General features: G+C 43.5%; 1 protein-coding gene across 3 annotated transcripts in view; it reads right to left on the bottom strand.

Annotated features, from left to right (window-relative positions):
* The window catches only part of LOC149462208 (very-long-chain enoyl-CoA reductase-like), a 116,913-nt gene that overhangs the window by 24,477 nt on the left and 71,935 nt on the right, over positions 1-20,501 (bottom strand). For all 3 annotated transcript variants that reach the window (XM_089677298.1, XM_089677297.1, XM_089677296.1), the window contains 2 exons: positions 12,194-12,238; positions 8,066-8,169 (listed from right to left, as the gene is read on the bottom strand). In XM_089677298.1, the coding sequence (XP_089533424.1) occupies positions 8,066-8,169; positions 12,194-12,238 (149 nt within the window). The remainder of the gene's footprint in view (positions 1-8,065; positions 8,170-12,193; positions 12,239-20,501) is intronic.

The raw sequence follows: 20,501 nt of genomic DNA on the forward strand, positions 1-20,501 counted from the left end.
TGGACGTAAATTCCTTGTTCATGTCCAGAGGAGAATGGGCAGACTGGTTTGAGATGACAGAAAGGCAACAGTAACTCAGATAGCCACTTGTGCATTCAGAGATGATATTCTGCATACCTTGGCTGTAACAACACGTCGAACCTTGAAGCAGATGGGATACAGCAGAAGCACACTGGGTGCCATTCTTGTCAGCTAACAGGAAACTGACACTACAGTTCACACAGGCTCTAAATTGGACAATAGAAGATTGGAAAAAAGTTGCCTGGTCTGAGGAGTTAATTTCAGCTGCGACATTCAGATGTTAAATCAGAATTTAGCGTAAACATGAAAGCATTGATCCATCCTGCCTTGTATCAACAGTTTAGGTTGGTGGTGATGTAATGGTGTGGGGGTATTTTCTTGGCATACTTTGGGCCCCTTCGTACCAATTGAACATTGTTTAAATGCCAGGGCCTACCTAAGTAATGTTGCTGACCATGTCCATCCCTTTATGACTACAGTGTACCCATCTTCTGATGGCTACTTCCAGTAGGATAACGCACCATGTCACAAAGCTCAAATCATCTCAAACTGGTTTCTTGAACATGACAATGAGCTCACTGTACTGCAGTGACCTCTACACTCACCAGATCTCAATCCAATACAGCACCTTTGGGATGTGGTGCAATGGGAGATTTGCATCATGGATGTGCAGCTGACAAATCTGCAACAACTGCGTGATGCTATCATGTCAATATGGACCAAAATCTGAGAAAGGTTTCCAACACATACTTGAATATACCAGTGGTGGACTGGCAACTCATGGGGCCCCCGGGCAATAGGGGATCATGTGGCCCCTGTGTCCTTGCCTAAACTCAGCCTATAGAGGGGGGAAAAAAAAAAAAAAAAAAAAAAAGTACCAGGGGCATCTAATGGGGCCCCCTACTGACCTCAAGCAGTGCCCTTGTTTCCAAATGGTCAGTCTGTCCCTGATCTATACCATGAAGAATTAAGGCAGTTCTGATGCCAAAAGGGGATCCAGCCTGGTACTAGAAAGGTGTACCTAATAAAGTGGCCAGCAAGTATGGCTGCAGTAACTTTTTGTCTGTAAATAAATGTATTCAAGCTATTAGAATGCAATTTGCAGCTTTTGTAACAAAATCATTTTGTGCAGATAAGTTCCATTTTGTGAGTAACAGTTAAAGTGGTAGAGAAGTCAAATAAAAAAAAAAAAAAAAAAAAAAAAAACAAAACAGACAGGCAAGGTTTAAACAGTAAAGACTTTCAGCATTGTGATCTAGCATGTGCATGAGCAGCTTAGACCACATTTACAGCCTGCGTGCCATGATGCTACTCCCATACCTGGCCATTCAAGCAGCTGAAGATATGGAACCCGGAAGGAAGACTGAGTGAAGATTGAAGAAAGGGGACCAGGGGGAGCTGTGACAACGCTGGAGAGCTCTGTGCAGTGTATACTAGTACATTATGACTTGACTACGGTTGGTTGTACGAAAAATGTCCTGATATTGAGAGTTCTACCGGGATCATGTTTGAGCCTACAAGCATGACCCTCAGTATTTTTTTTTTTTTTTTATATCGGACAATTCTCTCACTGTTAAAAAATAATAGCTGCTAAGATTACTTTTAAAGCACCCCCACCCTCTGTGCTCACGCGCAAAGGTAATCACACCACACATACGAAATATCACTGCAAACCGTCAGAGTGAGCAATTCTAGCACCAGAGTTGCTGTGCAACTCTAAACTAATAACCTGTAAAAGGCATTTAAAGTGTCACCTATGGATAATTTAAAATTGTGCATGCTCATGGAATCGTGACAAGCTATGGTACATTAAAGTGTGACATGTTTGCCATCTATTTACTCAGCATAACATCTTTTATATGTGACCAAAATTGGGTACTATATTGTTTCTGTTCACTAAAATTCAGTAAAGTGTATTTTCTCCATAATATTTACATTTGAAAAAACTGCTACACAAATACTGTGACATAAAATTTCAACACTCACCATTTTATTCTCTAGGGCCTCTGCTTAAAATATATAATGTTTGGGTGTTTTAAGTAATTTTCTAGGAATAAAATGCAGAGATTTTTACATGATATATGATAGAAGTGTCAGAACTGGCACGGTAGACAATTTGTTAAACCTGGGGGGAAAAAAAAAAAAAAGACCAGAAAACTTCACTACTGCTTTAATATCTTTATATATTGTATAGTGCAAATGCATTGCTTGATAAAGAGGCCCAGAGGAGTAAATACCATCCAGAGTCAAGTCTCCAGTAAAGACTCAAATGCATGCATCCAATCAAGTGGACATATGAAGAACTATTTGGGTGTTAAACACAGTCAGCTTTTACTTTTCATGTCTAAAAAAGAAAAGAAAAAAAAAGTGTAACACTGAGGAAAACTCCTGGCTGGCTTTCATGACATGCTTAAAAGGGTTAAGATCTGCCGCTTAAGAACCAAGCAGTCAACTGATCGAACTCTAATCTGGGGAGATTCACTGGACCCTACAGCAATAAATCCAACCCGTTTGGAAGTTGACGAAAGAACCAACAAACTTTAGTGTTGAGAACCACATTCTCTTCACTTCAGCCACCATGGGGCAGACAGGATTAGATTTCATACCGATTGGACTTAACTTTTGTAGTACATGAGGAATAAGGGCCATTGAGGAAAGGCTCAAGCCAGACCAAAATCCTTATCCTGGGCCAGGGCATCTCTTGTAAAAAGAGAAAAAAGTACTTTAGCTTCCAATTTTTCCTGTCAGGAAAAAAAAAAAAATTCTGGTACCCGAAAACAGGTCCAATACCTATACTTCTTGGTTTACAAAAACTAGGATTAGGTAAAAATGTCCCATGTGTTTTTTTTTTTTATAAAATGTTTTGCCCTACAAACACAAAAAAACAATAAACGTTTTATACTTTTGTACAAAAGAAATCAAGGGATTCAGTGAGGGTGAACTGCAATACAATTCATGACTTAAATGCAAATCACATACAATGTACATATAACCTGAGTCTAATACATCAACTGACAAAAGTGAGCTAGCAGCCCAAAAAGACTTAAATGTATCTAGACAAATCCATCGCATTTCGGAACTGATGTTTTCTTCAGGGAATAAATAGGTCTGTATTTACTTGATCTGTTAGGTTTTAGACCTGCCAACCTAATACAAAAGTATCGAATTAGGAATGTGCAAAAAAAGACTCGTTACTCACACTTACAATTGATGATCAGAGAATTAGGTGAAGATGCTTCCCGAGTGACACCTGGGAGAGGGTGGGCAGGAACGCCCCTATGAAAAATCCACCAGCAAGGACTGCACTGCAGCAGCCAATAAGGATCTATAGGATGTAGGAGCCACAGGGAAAAGTCCTTTTTTACAAGGATCTCTCCTGTACTCACTGTGAAACACTGTTTCTTGCTACTTTTGCCCATGTTTAACATATGGGGTTATTGACCATTGTATATCTGGATAGAGCCCCAATATCAATTTTTGCCTCTGGGCCATATAGGCTATTATTCTCCTGTGGAAAACAGGAACTGTTGGATCCCCTTTATGTGGTGTTTATTGCATCCTATAGATCCCCTTCCTGGCTGCTGCAGTGCAGTCCTTATTGGTGGATGGCGTTCCTGCCAGTCCTCTCCCCTCCCAAGCAGGTCACTCAGGAAGAATCTTCACTCAATTCTCTATGATCATCTTGTAACTATTACCTGATGTGGTGCAACTTAAGTAAGTGTATGAGTAACCAGTTTTTTTTGCTCATGCCTAATTTGATACTTTGTAATATGTTATCTGTATTTACTTGATGTTCTGTTATTTTTAGACCTGACATTTATTCTGTGAAGGAAACATGAGTTCTGAAATACATTGGATTTATCTGGATACTGTCATTGCTCAAATCTTCTTGGGCTGCTAGCCCACTTGTCAGTTGATGTATTACAGACTATCAGGTTATATGTACATTGTATATGTAATTTACTTTTAAGTCATGAATTGCATTGCAGTTCACACTCACTGAATCCCTTGATTCTTTTCATAAAAAAACCCTTTTGCAATAAATGTTTTACACTTTTGTACACACTTTTTGCCTATGAAGTCCCAGGGGGATATCTCCATATCTGCTTTCTGTACTTCTTGGTATAGGTCCCATTCTCCCTGACAAATGGGCTTTCAAGTAAATCTGCCTCCAAGTTTAAAAGACCCCTTCACATGAGCTGCAGAGAAGATTCTATCCTGTGCCCAATGTAAAACTCTTACATTAACCTCAAGTGCCTCCTTGGTGGTTTAGAAAAGCCACTGTGGTCACATTTTCAGAAGGATCTGTAGCTCTTATCCCTGAATCACCAGTTTGAATGCCAGCAAGGCCTCCGACTGCTGAGAAATCCTGAAACTGGAGGAGGCCTGCCCCTGAGCCCACAGATCCCCTAGGTAGGCATCCCACCCCCAGTATGTAGCATTTCTGGTCCTTTTTACTAGAGCTCACTGAACCAAAGATATGCCTTTCACCAACCTCCGTAATTTCACCTACCAATCCAAGGAGGCTCTCATTGAAAGAGGGAGATGTACCATTATATCCAGGGAATTTATCTCCCTGGTACCAGTATAAAAAGAAAATTAAGCTCTCTCAAATGTAACTGAACCCAAGAAACTGGTGTGATGATTGAGGTCATAAGACCCACCACTCAATATTCCTCACTGAACTTTCATGAGCATTCGCTATTACAGAGATGGTTGTACCAACCTTCTGGATTTTTTTCAGAGGAAGAGGAAAAAGAAAAAAAATCATCCAAAATGGTTTGAGTGAGCAGGCAGATTACTTCTGATTATCCACACCAATCAACAGTTTCTGGACCTCCAAGACCTTGTCCTGTTTAATTGCATACAAACAGGTTATCTAGTAAGGGATTAACAAGATGTCCTGCAGGTGAAGGAAGAAAAACCACCTCTGCTAGGACCTTTGTAAAAATCCTTGGGCTTTTGGCTGCTAGGCCAAAAACGGCAGGGCTTGTAACTGCCAAATTCCTTGTTTTGTCAATAATGCAAAGCGCACAAGCCTGAAGCTCTTGACAAATGGGAACATGGAGCTAGGTGGCCCACAAATCCAGTGTCACCAAGAATATGTCCTTCATGAGACTCTCCTTATATTGTATGTTTTCCCATACAGAACAGTGTGTTCCAGAAATTTAAATGCTTTCATGTTTTATGATCAGCTTGTATTTGATTGTTGCATACCATTAATATGTGGAAAGAATCCCTGAAGCAGAACCTGAGCTGTCAGACTGATGAATTTTCAGGGTCCCTGGGCAGTAGAGTGAGAAAAAAAATTTTGAGAGGGAGGGGCTATAAATTCCAAATCATGGTCTTTTAAAAGTTGCCTCCCCTCTTTACTTTGGCATCACTTAAGATATGTTACAGGATCCTGGTGGAGTAAGTAGCAATACATTTGGATTTGTTGCTGGGCCATCTTTTTAATTGAACCTGGATGAGGGAGCCATCCCTGGGCCAAGTAGATTATCGTGGAAGGGAAAACCATCCAACTTAACCCTAGATTTGAGATCCCACTCCCAGGACCTGATCAAATTCGCTCTCCTGGATGAAGTGACTAATGCTGCAGACCTTGCCGAAGCTTTAACAGTCCTGACAGCTGCATTTGTTAGGTATAAGACCACCATACTAGCCACTGACAGGTAGTCTAAAACCTGCTCTGCTGGAGCTCCCTGGGACAAGTGCCCAGCTACTTTTTCCAACCATAAATCCATATTCCATGCCACACAAGGGGCTGCCAAGGCAGGAGCCATAACAGAGGCGTTTGCATCCAAGGCTCTACGCAAAAGGACCTCCATTTTATGATCTATTTATTCTTTAATAATCTGAGTCCTTAAAAAGGAAACATCCAAACATTTAGATACCTGGAATAAGGCTGTATCCAATTTCAGCATTTAAAAACAAATTTCATCCTCAACCTTTTGAAAGGAAACCTCCAGGCCTTACATTATTCTGTTCTGGATCCTTTCATTTAAGCAGACCCTAAAAAATGATTGCGAGAATGGAAGTACCCTGGCCTGTGGTTTAATAAACCCCTTTACATTCCTGCACAGAAAAGCTTATTTGTTGCCATCAGGGATCTGTTCAGTAGCATACATTGCCTGCAAGAGATTTTCCATGTTTTCAAGAGACATCAGGTGTCTGATTGCCCTTGACTCCCCTTCCTCTAGTTATCCAAGTTCTGAAAGGTTTCCACCTTCCTCATAGTTGCCCTCATCTAAGCTCTGTAAGGATGGGAGACCTTGTAAGAAAAAAAATTACTGAGGAACCCCTTTAGAAGGACCCTCCTGCAAGGAAGATGTTGCTTAAGTGTAGGGGTCTGCCTGCGAAGGGGATTCCTCCTTTGTGGACTTAGTTCCTTCTAATAAAAGGGATTAAGGTAATTGACAAGGCAACTTTAAAAGATTAAAACATGGTGACCATTTCAGACTGCATCATGGACACAAGGTCCTTCATGAAGTCAGAGCCTTCCTTTCCAGCCAGCTTGTGGATGCACTTGCAGAAAAAAAAAAAAAAAAGTCTTAAAATGAGTAGCTGGTAACCTCCCACTGCAATGCCTGGAACACGAGAGGTAACTGCAGAGGAGGCAGTTTACAGCCAAGATGGCCCAGAATACTTCAGCTAGATTAAGCTTCTACAAAAAGCAAGAAAAAAAAAAAAACACAAAAGTAAACAGTCCCTTGATACAAATCTACCCAAACCTGCCTGACTGGAATGGGAACCTGCTGGTCAAGCCTACAGGACCACCACCTCTAACTGCAAAAAGAGAAGCACTTGCCTGCTGAAAGCTTTACTTTTGCCACAGCTAAAAAGGCATTGCCTTTACATTCTCAAAATTCACAAGGAGGGTAGAGATATTGCATGCAGCCCCAATGAATGCTGTGACCTCTGGAGAGAACTTGTGTGCCACACAATGCTCCTCCTGGAATTCCTCAGCCAACTTAGAGGTAGCTGCTGTGGACACAGGTTCTGCTCATTCGCTGCCAGAAATAGCCAGAGGCCGCAACCAACACCCCCTCAAAGCTCAGACCGGACATTCGCATGAAATACACAGGAAGCAGGACTGCTCAGAGAAGCCAGTTGTGATACCCAATCATATGCCTTGCTCTGAGGGGCTAAGAAGGCATTGTGCTTTCTACATGCGCCTGCAACACTGGTAATGTCAAATGTGGAGTTTAGCTTCATGGAACATATCAATTACTTGCAGCAGAGCCACCAAACTAAACTTCCCTTTTAGAGCGCTTCAGGAGTCAGACCACTGACATTTGGGGCAGCAATCCTGGATCCAAAAAAGGAAGACTCGCTGAGATTTTGTAAAAGCCGTTTCACCAGTATAGTTGCACAGCGTCACATCTGAGGGGGACCTTCCTGCCCAATGGCCTTTGGGTCGATAAAAAACAAAAACCAAATTATGCTGTCCTGTGGTAGGAAACACTAACAGAGGACGAAGGGGTGAGTGGGGGTTTTACCTGCCCGTTCAGATTGCATTTCCTGTCAGGGCGAAGCCAATCCTCAAGATTTGCCAGCCTGGAAGGGGATTGGAGAAAATAAAGTTCACTCATCACCTGTAATATCACATTGTGGTTCAATGATCCATTTACCAGTCCTTCATTTCCCTTTCTATATAGTTTCTACAGTCTCTTTGCCTCTTTGGAACGGTGTAAAATTGGGCATTTTAAACTCAATTGAAGCAGTGGGTCCAAAAACCATTTTAAAAAAAGACCACATTAGGTCTCTGGGCTGCTCTAACTCCAGGGACAAAAAAAAAATTTAAAAAAAATGTAAGTTTTATTATATTAATAGCAACTTATTTTACCATATAAACATTTCAGCTGGAGCATAATCTTTCACATGGAAAACAGCTGTGCCCTCCAATTTAATTCCATAAACCTGGTGAGGAATATCAAGGAGTAAAAAAAGCAAGTGGCTTAAAAAACAGTTTGGCAAATTCCATTTTGTTGTGAGTTTAAATTTTTTGTACAAGTGATTGCAGTGGAAAAAAATTATATAGTACCATAGTCCATCTAATCTGAGGGCCCATATCCCTGAAATACAATGTAGCTGTTGTGCCAACTGGTAGGTCCTGCAGTATTTCTTCATCCTTCAGTGATCTGCCTTCTGTAACAAGCATAGAAGAATAATCACTTGAAAAAAAGGTAATAAATTTGATTCAGCTGCCAATGTAGTAGGCAAGCCTTGCAATAGCAGCAGGAAAAAGAAAAAAAATGGCAATTTATAAAGAGTGCATTCAGTTTTCCTTCCATGCCACAGACTACCATAAAACTGGATATTTATTCTATTTAAGCTTGCGACTATGGAAACATTAAAACGGTCTTAAACCCAAAAACCAAAATGTAATATCTTGCAGATTACCAGGTGTGGTAGCTCTAGGTTTTTTTTTTTAGGCTTGGTTTCGTTTTTACCTTGTAATTGGAACACTTTCTGTATTAGGCTCCATGCACACTGGGCATCTTGATAACGTTGGTAACATTAGCTGTGTAAAGTTGCATTAAAACGTGCGTTTTTCAGATTTTTTGCATAAGCGTTTAGCCGCATTTACCAAGTTTTTGGTAAAAAAAAAAAAAAAAAAAGTCAAAAGCCAAAACCCATCAGCTGTAAAAAAAAAGCGTCATCTAGTGTGCATGAGTGCTTCCACTCTAAGCAACTCATGGCGTATGGAGGATCAACAGAAACAACTTTGGAAAGAAACTCAATCTGGGTGAAGCACCGTGAAAGATGCGCTAGCAGATTTAAATGGGCTTATCTTTTACTTGGATATGGCTTTAATTTGTTAGACAAGTCCATTTAAAAAAATGCCCATTGACAGGATGACTCAGTGAACTACCACAGCACTAAACAGAGCCGTGGTAGTTCATTGAGAGCTACTACATGCCGACAGCTGCAAAGAAAAATGAATAAAGGCTAAAAATTGTAATCAGCCCTGTCAGTGGTAAATGGTTTGCCTCAACTAAGTGCCACTTTTGCTGGACAGCTCAGTCTGTTAAAAAATTGGAAACTAAAAAAAAAACAAAAAAAAAAACAAAAAAAAAAAAAAAAAAAAAAAAAAAAAAAACACACAAACTACTTACTGTCAGGATCAACAGGAAAGCCAAAAAAGAAAAAAAAAAAAACCCCCACCACGAATGCAGCCACTACATTTTAGTTTTTAGGTTTAACACCCATATATCCAATTCATTTACTCATAAAAAGGAGAAGAGTACTTAAAGACAAAGTGCATTTATCCTTCTTGCCCCTTTTCCCTGACCCTGCTCATCCTCTCCATATGCATATCACGAATTCAAAGGCCATAGCCACCAGTATGTTTATATCTCACACCACACCTTCTGTTTTAGCCTTGCATGAGCAGTGCATTCCTATAGATTTCCATGGGACCATCTTCTGATGCTGGAGATGCTCAGGGTAGATCCATAGAAAGTTTATTGGGAGCACAGCCAGAACAATACAGATCTGTGGCTAACTGGTTAAAACAACACCTGAGGCTGTGGTCATCAGATAGAGGCAAGCATGTATCTAGGGAAGGTGCCGTACTCACATTACAAGTTCCTGTTAAATTCCTTAAGGGGTGTCCATGCATAAATCATGTTGTTAACATTCATGCAGTGGTTTAAAATAAAATAAGCGCTGTCAATGCTTTGCTGTAGCTCCATCCCTGTGTGCAGCCCTATTTGTGGGTGTTCCTGTGGCGGCTACAGTACCCAGCTTCCTCTAAGACACAATGTTACATTCACCATTATGAATGTTCAGCACTGCAGGGCTGTGTGATGAAGCTGCCAATAAACAGACAAGGCACTGCGATATCACAGACTTAGACTATTCATAATACTAAAAGATCAGTCAGCACTGGCAGGGCTGTGTGATGCATCTGCCTGTGCAGTCAATATTTACTAGCAGTGTGCAACCCCACCACACCCCACCAACGCTGACTGCTCATTCATAAAAGCAAACCTTCAGTCAGTGCTACAGGGCTGTGTAATAGAGCTGCTGATCATAAGCATCTACTGCAGATACATGCCTCAGCAATGCTGACTGATAACTTACTCTTGTTCATTAACAGTCAACACTTGCAACACCCCCTGGTGTTCTGACAGAGCACCCCTACTGTTGGAAGGCTGACTCCAAGTCTCCTTGCTAGCAATATAGTCAAAACTGAGGAAGCAGAAGGCAGAATAGTCTGACCATACTGCTCAGCAACCAGGGGGATGAATCAAAATGGGACCATTTTGCCCCATAGGGGATTTAAAGAATTTCTAAATGATGTCTTTAAAATTGCACATACCCTATAACTGGTTTATTACTGGGGCAAGAAATTGCAAATCTAGTCATCACTTGCAATATCTATTAATTTGTGAGAACTAGCTGATGACTACTAACAAGCTTGCATAAACAGAAGTGCTTATTGCTTGCAGGTATACTTCAGTAGTTAGAAATTTCTACCACTGCTGAAGGTAAAACAGAATAAAACATAAACCGATTCTAATGCAAATGGTACTTAATCTGTTAAAAGGGAAACCATATTTGTTTTGGGTCAATTTTGTTTAATTTATGAAAAAAAAAAAAATTGGTTCTTTTTTGTTACAAATACTGTATACATAGTAAAAGAGTACCAGGGTGCTACAACTTGGCTAAAATAAGCTGCAGAGCCGCTTGCTCTGAGCGCCAATTTGTCTAATAGAAACTAAGAATGGAGTCAGTGTGTAGGTAGGCTGTCTATTAAGTTAGTTGATGCCCTAGCCAGGGACGGATGGTGTTGGCATCCTCTGCTTCCATTCCCAGGGTGTTGTGGTTTGGGTCCAGCCCACTAGTCCTGCATGGTTCTAAAAAGGGATGCAAGTCCAGGATCAGAGTGCACGGCATATCAGTCAGCCCATCTGTCTGGTTGGCATCATCAGTCCCAATTCCAAAAAGCACCTGCCTGGGTCAGGAAACCTTCCACTATGTAGGGAGATTGCAGGAACCTGAAGTTCACACTTAGAACACCAGCATCTGGATTCTGCTACTATGGACTTGGTCATGGACTTCACCTGTGTAGGTATGCATGAGCAGCCAAAAGCTTGAGTTAGGGACTAGGGTATATAGAAGGAATTGCACTTTCTTGGAACCATTATGCCAAGAAGCTTCAGTAAAGCCTTTGAGAACTTTGCCTATGCCTGGTCTGAAGTTATTCAAAAAAAAGGAGTGTATGCACGTAACTGGCACACATGGTTTCCAAACTGGGTCAGTAGGCATATTAGGGTGTGAAGACAGCAAGAAGTTATAAAGGGAAACTGTCTAGCAAGGAGCCTGTCAAGAAGAGTGGCATCCTCTCGTGGCAAGGAGTTACCATCAACTCCCCTGGTGGTCCATCTCCCAAAGCAACAGGAACAGATCAGAATGCAAAGATCCCCGGCCTCTGCACAGGTACAGAAGAGGAAGCGTTGAGTGCACACATGGGAGTCCATGCTATGTGCACAGCCAGACTTCATTTTGTTACGGGGGGGGGGGGTGAGGTGGCAGAGATACGCTGGACAGATGGAGCAGGCATCAGGACATTAATGAACCCAGCATAAGAAAAAAGGTGCCCCATGTGACCAATCTCAGGTGCCAAGCTTACCCAGAACCACCCACTCCCAGTTGGTACTTTTATGTGAGCCACACTTTGCACCCAACGAGGAGGGAAACATGAAGTACCATCCATCTACCTTCTGCTTACAAGAGGTATGAGTGCGAGTCATTGAGCCATGCAAACTTGTTTCATCAAAAAGGAGCAAACATACTGCTTTGGACAGGAAGATGAGCCGAAAGCTTTACCTGCTGGCTCAAAAAGCAGTAAAAAAAAAAATATATAAAAATTTATGCAATTTCATATTCACCTGACTAAAGCTTTTACTTTTTTTTACAGAATACACATTTGTTCTGACTATAGTAAATATGTAAACATTTATACAACATGTAAACACACACAAAAGTTTAATATATATATATATATATATATATATATATATATATATATATATATATATATATATATATATATATATATAAAGGATGTTTAAACGAAGTTGACCTGCAACCATCACCTTTTATTAATTAAAACTGATCACTATGAAACATTTTAAAAGAAGAAATGAATTTCCCAACATACTGGGTTCTAACCGTATCGACTGTCTTGATGGATACCACTTAGGATCTGAAAAAAGACACAAGCATTAACCATTTCACACTGCAGAGAAAACCACAGCTGTATTCTAAAATAGATTAATCTATTTTGCTTTCATTCCTTACAATCCACATACATCATAGTGAATCATCTGTAATTTATACTGAAAGACTTGGATTTGCAAAATTTTTTTCCCAACATTTTAAGTCACACAACCAATTTGGATGGTAAAATTGATAAGCGAGTGTCACTTCATTTTTCATTTAAATGCATCAGCAGAATGCCCAGCTATATTGCTGAATTGGTTATTGCACAACTCCTGCTATTCAAGAATTTTGATGGTAAAAAGCACAGTGAAGTAAAGAATTGATGGCACTTAATGTTTATAGCTGACCTGAAAAGAAATCATGGGTCACATACTCCACAACAAAATGCTATGCTATGTAAGAAAAATGATTTAAAATCAACTCTAGTTTGAGCTAGAAACCAGCTTGCATCGATAAGTGTTCTGCTGATGTGTTAGACTGATATTTTGGATATGTTGAAGACTACTAATGTCATTTGGTCCTTCAGCTTTCCTTATTGGCTAGCATTGCTTTTGGTATTAATGTTTATTTCTTATCACTCTGCTAAATGTCAAAAGGACTACTAACCCTAAGGCTAACTATACACAGAATTTTAACTCATTTCTGATTTGTGGCCATGTCAGGATCTTCTGCACTCAATATTCTTTATTCTGAAAATCAAAGGAGCCAAGCAGAAAATGGTTGGCAAAAAAGAAGCTGTATCCAATTAGATGCAACAACAACTTTTGTTATTCTGACAGCCACAGATACAATGCAATACAGAATACAATAGTCAGGAGGAAAGATTTGTCCATCCACACTGTTTAACATTGACAAAGGAATCTAGAGAATACGCTTCAGTCCACAGGGTTGACAAAACCACAGTATGGCCAGCCTTGAACAATCTCTAGAATGCTTGAAGAGGGAGGTTAGAAATTTGATCCCTGTCCGTAAAACAAATGGCACAACCGTAGATTCATGCAACTGTCAAACTGTAACGTGGACATAAAAAGGCAACATACCCCTGTAAAAATGCCAGGTTTTGGAAAAAAAAAAAAAAAGTTAGACCAAAATAAAACCTTAAGAATTTCCACATTTAAGGTGACATAACTCAATTAAAAAAAATTAAGTTTATTGCGAGGAAAAGAAACCCCTAAATATAGAAGTTTAACTATTTTAAAAAGAGAAAAAAAAAAAAAAAAAGCGCAACTGTAGCATATACAATTGCGACACAAGTCATAACTGATTAAAAATAACCTTTCCTTTTCAATCTGCAGCACTGTAAGCTTCTGTAAGATGCAATATGGCTACCTGGAGGAATTCTGTAGACTGTGTACAGAACGCACCCCAGAATTGTAATTTCTTGCTTCAGTGATTGGCTCACAGATTTTCCCCCGGAAAACTGCACCAAGTTACACATTAGATTTTGATCATACTCCCAAAATTAAAATGTATAAAAAAAAAAAAAAAAGCAAACCCTGACACTTTCCTCATTAAAACCCAGCAGGTGCAGCAGCTGATAAATTATGAAACCACTCCGATACAGATTCACTCCGCAAATGGGACAGACAAACCGCTATATTTTCAGAACAAAAAAAAGTGGTAGGAATATTAAATAATGTTGGTTAAAATCCTTGCAATGTACATAGATCACCTAGAAGGGAATTTTGTCAGCAAAAGTAGAGTTACTCATTAAGCATCCACATTGAAATTGTTAAACAGTAGTCAGCCCACACCTGCAACCAAGTCCATATAAATGTAGCATGCCCCAGCATTAGGGAGGGTTGACATTTCATGGTTGAAGAAAAATGGATGCCAATCACTTTTAGGCTGAACAAAAGAAAGTTTTATTATGCACAACAAAATTCCGGGAGAGGAGGGTTGGGGCACAGAACACCCTAGGACAGTAGACAGACCAGCAGACTCCTTAGAAAAAAATAGCCAGACAGCAGTACAGAAAAGAGCCTTTGACCTGCACCCAGACAGCAGTACAGAAAAGAGCCTTTGACCTGCACCCAATGTTCTTTACCTCTGAAGCAACAGCAGTCTCCTAAAGCAACTAAACTCATGGTACCATGCAGGGATTCTTTGGATGAGTCTGCCTTGACACTTCCCAGACTCTCCACAGTCCCTGGCTCATGGTAGAGTCACCTCTGGTACTTGGAAGCTCTAATAAAATGTTTAACGATGGAGCAGCCTGGTAGTGAAGGGAGAGATTGGCCGATCATCAAGTCATGCCTGCCAAAAGAGAAATTTGTTGGGTTTGTCTTCAAGCACCGCCCTCAATTTTTTGTCTATAAAGAAAACCTGGATCCTGCACTTGACTTTCAAAATTCAGAGATATTGACTTCCACGCATAGGCTATAGTCCATTTCATTGCCATATTTAAAAAAAAAAAAAAAAAAAAAAAATGCATGACCGCCGTGGAATGTCTGCGCAGTCTATGGAGACGTCAAGAGACTTAGGCGATGCAAGATTTTGGATGAGATTAGAAAATGGCGCAGCTGCAAGTAGTGGAAAAACTCGTTATGGGGAATGTGAGGATTTTCCCTAAATTGCTGAAAAGTGCAGGGGCCTGTCACAGTCAGTACAGAATGGACTGTTGTAAAACAGCTGGAGATTCACCATGAGAAAGCAGGTTTATCAGCTAATCACATGGCAGCAACAATGCATTTAGATATCTAGACAGGGTGGTGGCTACTTGAAGTTCAGAGCATCAGAATGGGGATTTAAGTGATTTTGAATGTGGCATGGTTGCTTGTGCCAGACAGGCTGGTCTGAGTATTAAAACACACACACACACCACAATTTTTTGTTGCTTTACAGCCTGAAATTTTTAAGGGGACAGCAGAGATTACGCCCGGGTTAAACAGACTGTTGGAGTATTACACTGTGACCCCAGAGCGCACCAGGCGCGCTTCCGCGACCTTCCCTTACATGCTGAGCTGTCCTATAGAATGTATGCACACAAGATGTCGCAGTTCTGTTGGCGGTGGCTAGAAGGGGAACAGGCCGACACCGTGGTAGAACAGATTCAGGCCTTCCTGAAGGAGAAATTCTACAACCAATGCCTGGCGGAGGGGTAAGAGAAAGAGCCCCTACCACCCTTGCGAAGGCCGCTGCCCTGGCCAACGAGATCCTGGCCATCAAGCCCCATTGGAAACAGTGGGCCCCTGAGCCAAGGGTCCCACGCCCCCATCCGGCCACCTCCCCATCCTGCCACTACCTCTGCCAAAACTGCCCCCATGGACTGCCGCTGCTATGGGTGCAACCAGCCGGGGCACCTCCAAGCCAACCGCCCCACCTCCCGAAGCCATCGCTTCAACCGTCCGGTCCACTACCTACAGCTACACCGTGCAGAAGAACCCCTGCCCCGCCTCCCAGCGAGTGGATGAACCCCCCAGAAGCCAACAAACCCCAGGGAGTCTACAGTGTCCACCCGCAGGGGGCTACATACCCCGCCCAGAAGCAACACCACCTGCAGGCTCTGCGGGTGGATGGACACCCCGCCACCAGTTTGAGATACGGGGGCCTTCTTAACCATCGCCGACCGAGTGAACCGGCCGGAAGCCATCCAACCCAGCCCTGGATTCACCATCGAGCTGGCAGGAGGAGCCAGACATATCCCCAGGGCATCCGTACACCTCGACTACGGATTTGGGGATGAACAGTGCCAGATCAGTGTCATGGGCGGCCTAACGGTGGATGTTCTGCTCGGGAAGGACCTAGGGGAGCTGCGATGCCAGTATGTCGGGGCGGTGACCCGGAGCCAAGCAGGTCGAGGACTTCCCACAGACTAAACCACCACGGGACCTTCCCCCCGCATGGACTCGACGAGTGACCCCCCCACCTGACCCAGACATTTCCCTGACCTTGGACCGGGAGACCTTTAAGAAGGAGGTAGCCACAGACCCCACCTTGACCAAGTTTAGGGTCCAGGCCACAGCAGGGCGGCAGGAGGAGGGTGGAGACCAGCTTTGGTGGGAGCAGGGGCTGTTGTACCACCAGGCAGGCCCAAGCAGCCCGGGCCAACCCCATGCTATCTCCAAACAACTGGTGGTGCCTAGACTGTTCAGGTTCCAGCTACTCCAGATAGCCCATGACATTCCAGTAGCCGGCCACCTGGGTAAGAGGAGAACAGAGCAGCGACTGACCCAAGCCTTCTAATGGCCAGGCATCTCCCAGGCAGTCACCCACTTCTGTCGAACCTGTGACACCTGTCAGAGGAAGGGACACCAAGGGGTCCACCCCAAGACGTCTCCGCCCCTTACCCATCATTAAGGGCCCTTTCAGCGGGTAGCTGTAGATATCCTGGAACCCCTGGCCCGCCCCAGTAAGTCTGGGAAGCGGTACATCCTCACAGTGGTGGATTATGCCACCATCTACCCAGAGGTTGTCCCCCTGTCCAGCATCTCCTCCCCTAAGGTGGCCGAGGCCCAAGTAAGTTTTTTCCCGGTTGGGTTTCCCCAGCGAGATCTTGACTGACCAGGGTACCCAGTTTATATCCAATGTGGTCCAATCCCTCTGGCGCACGTGCGGGTTACGGGCGATCCAGACCACTCCCTATCACCCCCAAACCAATGGCCTCTGCAAGCGCTTCAATGGAACCCTGAAGAGCATGCCGAGGTCCTTCGTTGACGGGGAGGCATACTCCCTCACCTGCTGTTTGCATACCGGGAGGCACCGCAAGAGTCAACGGGGTTTTCCCAGTTTGAACTCCTGTACTGGCGGAAGGTCCGCAGTCCCCTTTCCCTGCTCCAGGAGCATTGGGAAGGGCAGATAGGAGGACACTGGTACCCCCAGTCATCCCCTACATCCTCGAGCTGCGGGAAAGACTGACCTGCCTGGCTGCCGTCGCCACCTTTGGGCAGCCCAGACGAATCAGAAGGTGTGGTACGATCGCAAGTTCACTGAAGAGCAGCAGGTGCTCAAGAGAGTCCCTAACCCCCAGAATAAGCTCCAGCACACCTGGGAAGGACCCTACAATGTCCTTCGCAAGTTAGACAAGACTAGTTATGTCAGTCTCTATGCCCGCGACCGCCAGCAGCGTACAATTCACATCAATATGTTGAGTACCATGACCGGACTCTGCCCGTGCTAGCCGTCTGCCCCACCTCCACAGGCAAAGTGGATGAGGGAGCCCTGCCCGACCTCTTACAAGCCACCAAGGTCACCACCCCCTTAGATCAGATCCCCATGGGGGCTCAGCTGAGCCCCTGCCAGACGGCCCAGATGCGGACCGTGCTAGCGGACCAGGCCATCGCCTTCAAGGCCACCGGGCCTCACCGGATTAGCCCTCCACCACGTGGAGACTCAGTATGGGGCCTGCTGGATGGGCTTCTGACCGAGTCCCCGAATCCGTGAAGGCAGCCATCCAGGCAGAGCTCTGAGACGCTCCAGCTGGGCATCATCCAACCCTCCTGCAGTCCCTGGGCCTCCCTGGTGGTGCTTGTTCCGAAGGATGGGAGCACCTGCTTTTGCGTGGACTATCAGAGGTTGAATGACTACACAGTCAGTGACGCCTATCCCATGCCCCTTCAACAAGGGGACCTGTTGGGTCCCCCCCTTGCCAGCACTTGTGAAATGGGGGGGGGGGGGGGGAGGAGTGTCATGGTATAGGGGCTCTGCCAAGTATTAATTTGTGCTTTAATCCCCTCATTAATTCCTTGTGCCAAATGTCCCCAAACTCAAGTACTGTATGTCCTCTGTGTCATCCTGTCAAATGGCCCAAATTCAGTTAGCGCATTTTCCTCCGTCACCCTGCTAAATGTCCCCAAATTTCATTAAAGTATTTCCTCCACCAGGTCCTTTTGCCAAATGTCCCCAAAAGCCCATTGTCACCTTGGCCCCCCTCACTGTTATCCCGTCTCCAGCCTATTTCTCTCCCCGTTGTCAAATGACCCCCCTCCACCTCTCATCCCGCCGTGCAGAACGATAGGTGCGGCTTTCACCACCCCTGCCATTATCTTCTCCTCCAGCGTGGCCTGAGAGAAGGTAGCGAGGTTCACACCTCTCCGCTGAGAGGTGCGAACCTCCTGCGGGGGATGTTCCGGGCTGCGGCGTCAGACTGACACCACCCCGGCCTTGTCATCCGTACCGTGGACACGGGAAGTTCCCGCGCTTGTGGATGTCCCTGGACAAAGGTCACGCTCACAAGAAGCGCAGCCCATGCCCAAGGGGCGTGCTTCATTGCCAGACGAGATGCCGGCTCCGGCCCACCTCCAGTTGCCAGGATGACCGGAGAGCGTCCTGCATCAGCTTAAGAGGCTGATGCCAGGCTCTCCGGTCATCCTACTCTGCTGCTCAGCCATCGAGGGATCCCAGCTGTGGCAGGACCCTCGTTGCTAGACTCTGCCAAGACCCCCAGCCAAGGGGTAGACCACACCCAAGCCCTGCCCAAGACCCCAGCCTAAGGAGAGACAGCACGCCAGCTCTGCCTGAGATCCCAGTCAAGGGGGAGACCGCACAGCTCTGCCTGAGACCACAACCAAAGGGGAGACCGCACACGCCAGCCTGCCTGAGACCACTTGCCTACTCCGGACTCCAACAGGTACCTGTGTCCTACTACCTTATCCCTGGGAGACCGGGCACCCTGTCGGATCCGTGAGCGTATGCTTTCCCCTGTTTTACAGGAACTGTTCCTGCGCTGCCCCCCTACCCCCCATTGGATTACAATGGGCTACAGAGACTTTTCCTTTGTCCTTGGGGCTGGAGTACAAATGCTTTTGTCTCAAAGCTTTGTGTATTTGCCATCTGCTCTGTGTGTTCTGTCCTGCCTACCCTCCGTCACAGGGGCAATTCTTTTCTGTACCCACTGCTGTATATCCAATGTGTATGAATCTATTGCAGACTCCACTTTCATATATTTCTTTATGAATTTCTCACAACCATAGTAGCAAAATATATAAGTATTGTACATAACTACCCAAATTTTTTCTGCTCTGATATGCACACTTTTTTTATCCACGTTATTTTATGAGGTATTAGAATGATTTGCTTTTAATGTTTATGCAAGTATCTTTACATACTATGGATGTATTTATTTATTAGGTATTCTGCCTACTGAACTCCTTGATTTTCCCAATGTTTTAGTCTGTACTCAGGTAGAGACTACATATATTACTTTTTTAGATAATGCACTTAATATGTATACCATCTAGACAATGACCACTCTTACCTTTACATCACGCTGTACTTTAAAGTGTTCTGCTACAGGTATGAGTTTTGCCATGTTGGAACAGGATACTTTATCTGTAATGCTTTAAAACTCTTAAAATGATTCAACATAACTACCTTATTTTGTCACGCACACTGGAAACCGTAAAAAAAAACCCTTGGCTTTCATGATTTTGATGCAAGACTAATACAACCATAACACCAGAAAAAAAAAAAATGAAATCACAAATGCTTTATCACCCCAATATGTATTTAATATACCTTTAAAAAGAACTGCTACTATTACAACTACATGCAATATATTGAGAAACCTTTGCTGACACCTATCCTACAGGAGCTTCTTGGACAACCCATTCCAAAACCATGGGAATGAATAAGGTTTTGTCTCCTCCCCCCACCACGATATCTCCACCCTTCCGGGTAGACCTTTCACAAGATTAAGGAGCAAGTTTGTGGAAACCTGTGCCCATGCAGCAGAAGAAAATGGAGGTCAGGTACTAACATTGAATGGGAAGCCCTGCCTTTCACTCAAATTCATCCTAAAAAAGGTGTTCAGTAGAGTTTTAGGCAGACCAATTAATTTTCCCATTTTTAATACATGTGGTTTGTGTAACTCACCCACTGTTCCTTTCCAGAACACTAATTTATAAAGCGATAACTGATCTAACCCAGCTATCTTGCGGCTGGAATGAAAAAGGTTGCATTGCCTTTTGATTTTGAGTAGATTGCATGGAAGCCATCTACCACTGGGCCACGTGAATTTAAAGAACCCTTTAGAATTGTCTTTTGTGAGTTTGAAATTGACTTCATGCACTATAAAGCACAAATATAGCAGAGTAATGAAGACTTTGACCCCCTTTTTTATAATTGTTTGTAGAAAATAAAACGTCCGAAATAAAGACTAGTAATATACTGAATACAATCACAGCATTAGCCTCATACAGTTATCAGTATACAATATATTTTACAAGCTAGTTGTCCTTTGTATTTTACACTATATGAACTTTTACCATCACTTAGGCATGTCTACCTCTCCCTGCAGTCACTTTTCC

The sequence above is a fragment of the Staurois parvus genome, unplaced genomic scaffold (assembly GCF_062004578.1).
Source record: "Staurois parvus isolate SC_StPar_1 unplaced genomic scaffold, SC_StPar_1.0 ptg000183l, whole genome shotgun sequence".
In the NCBI taxonomy this organism is placed as follows: domain Eukaryota; kingdom Metazoa; phylum Chordata; class Amphibia; order Anura; family Ranidae; genus Staurois; species Staurois parvus.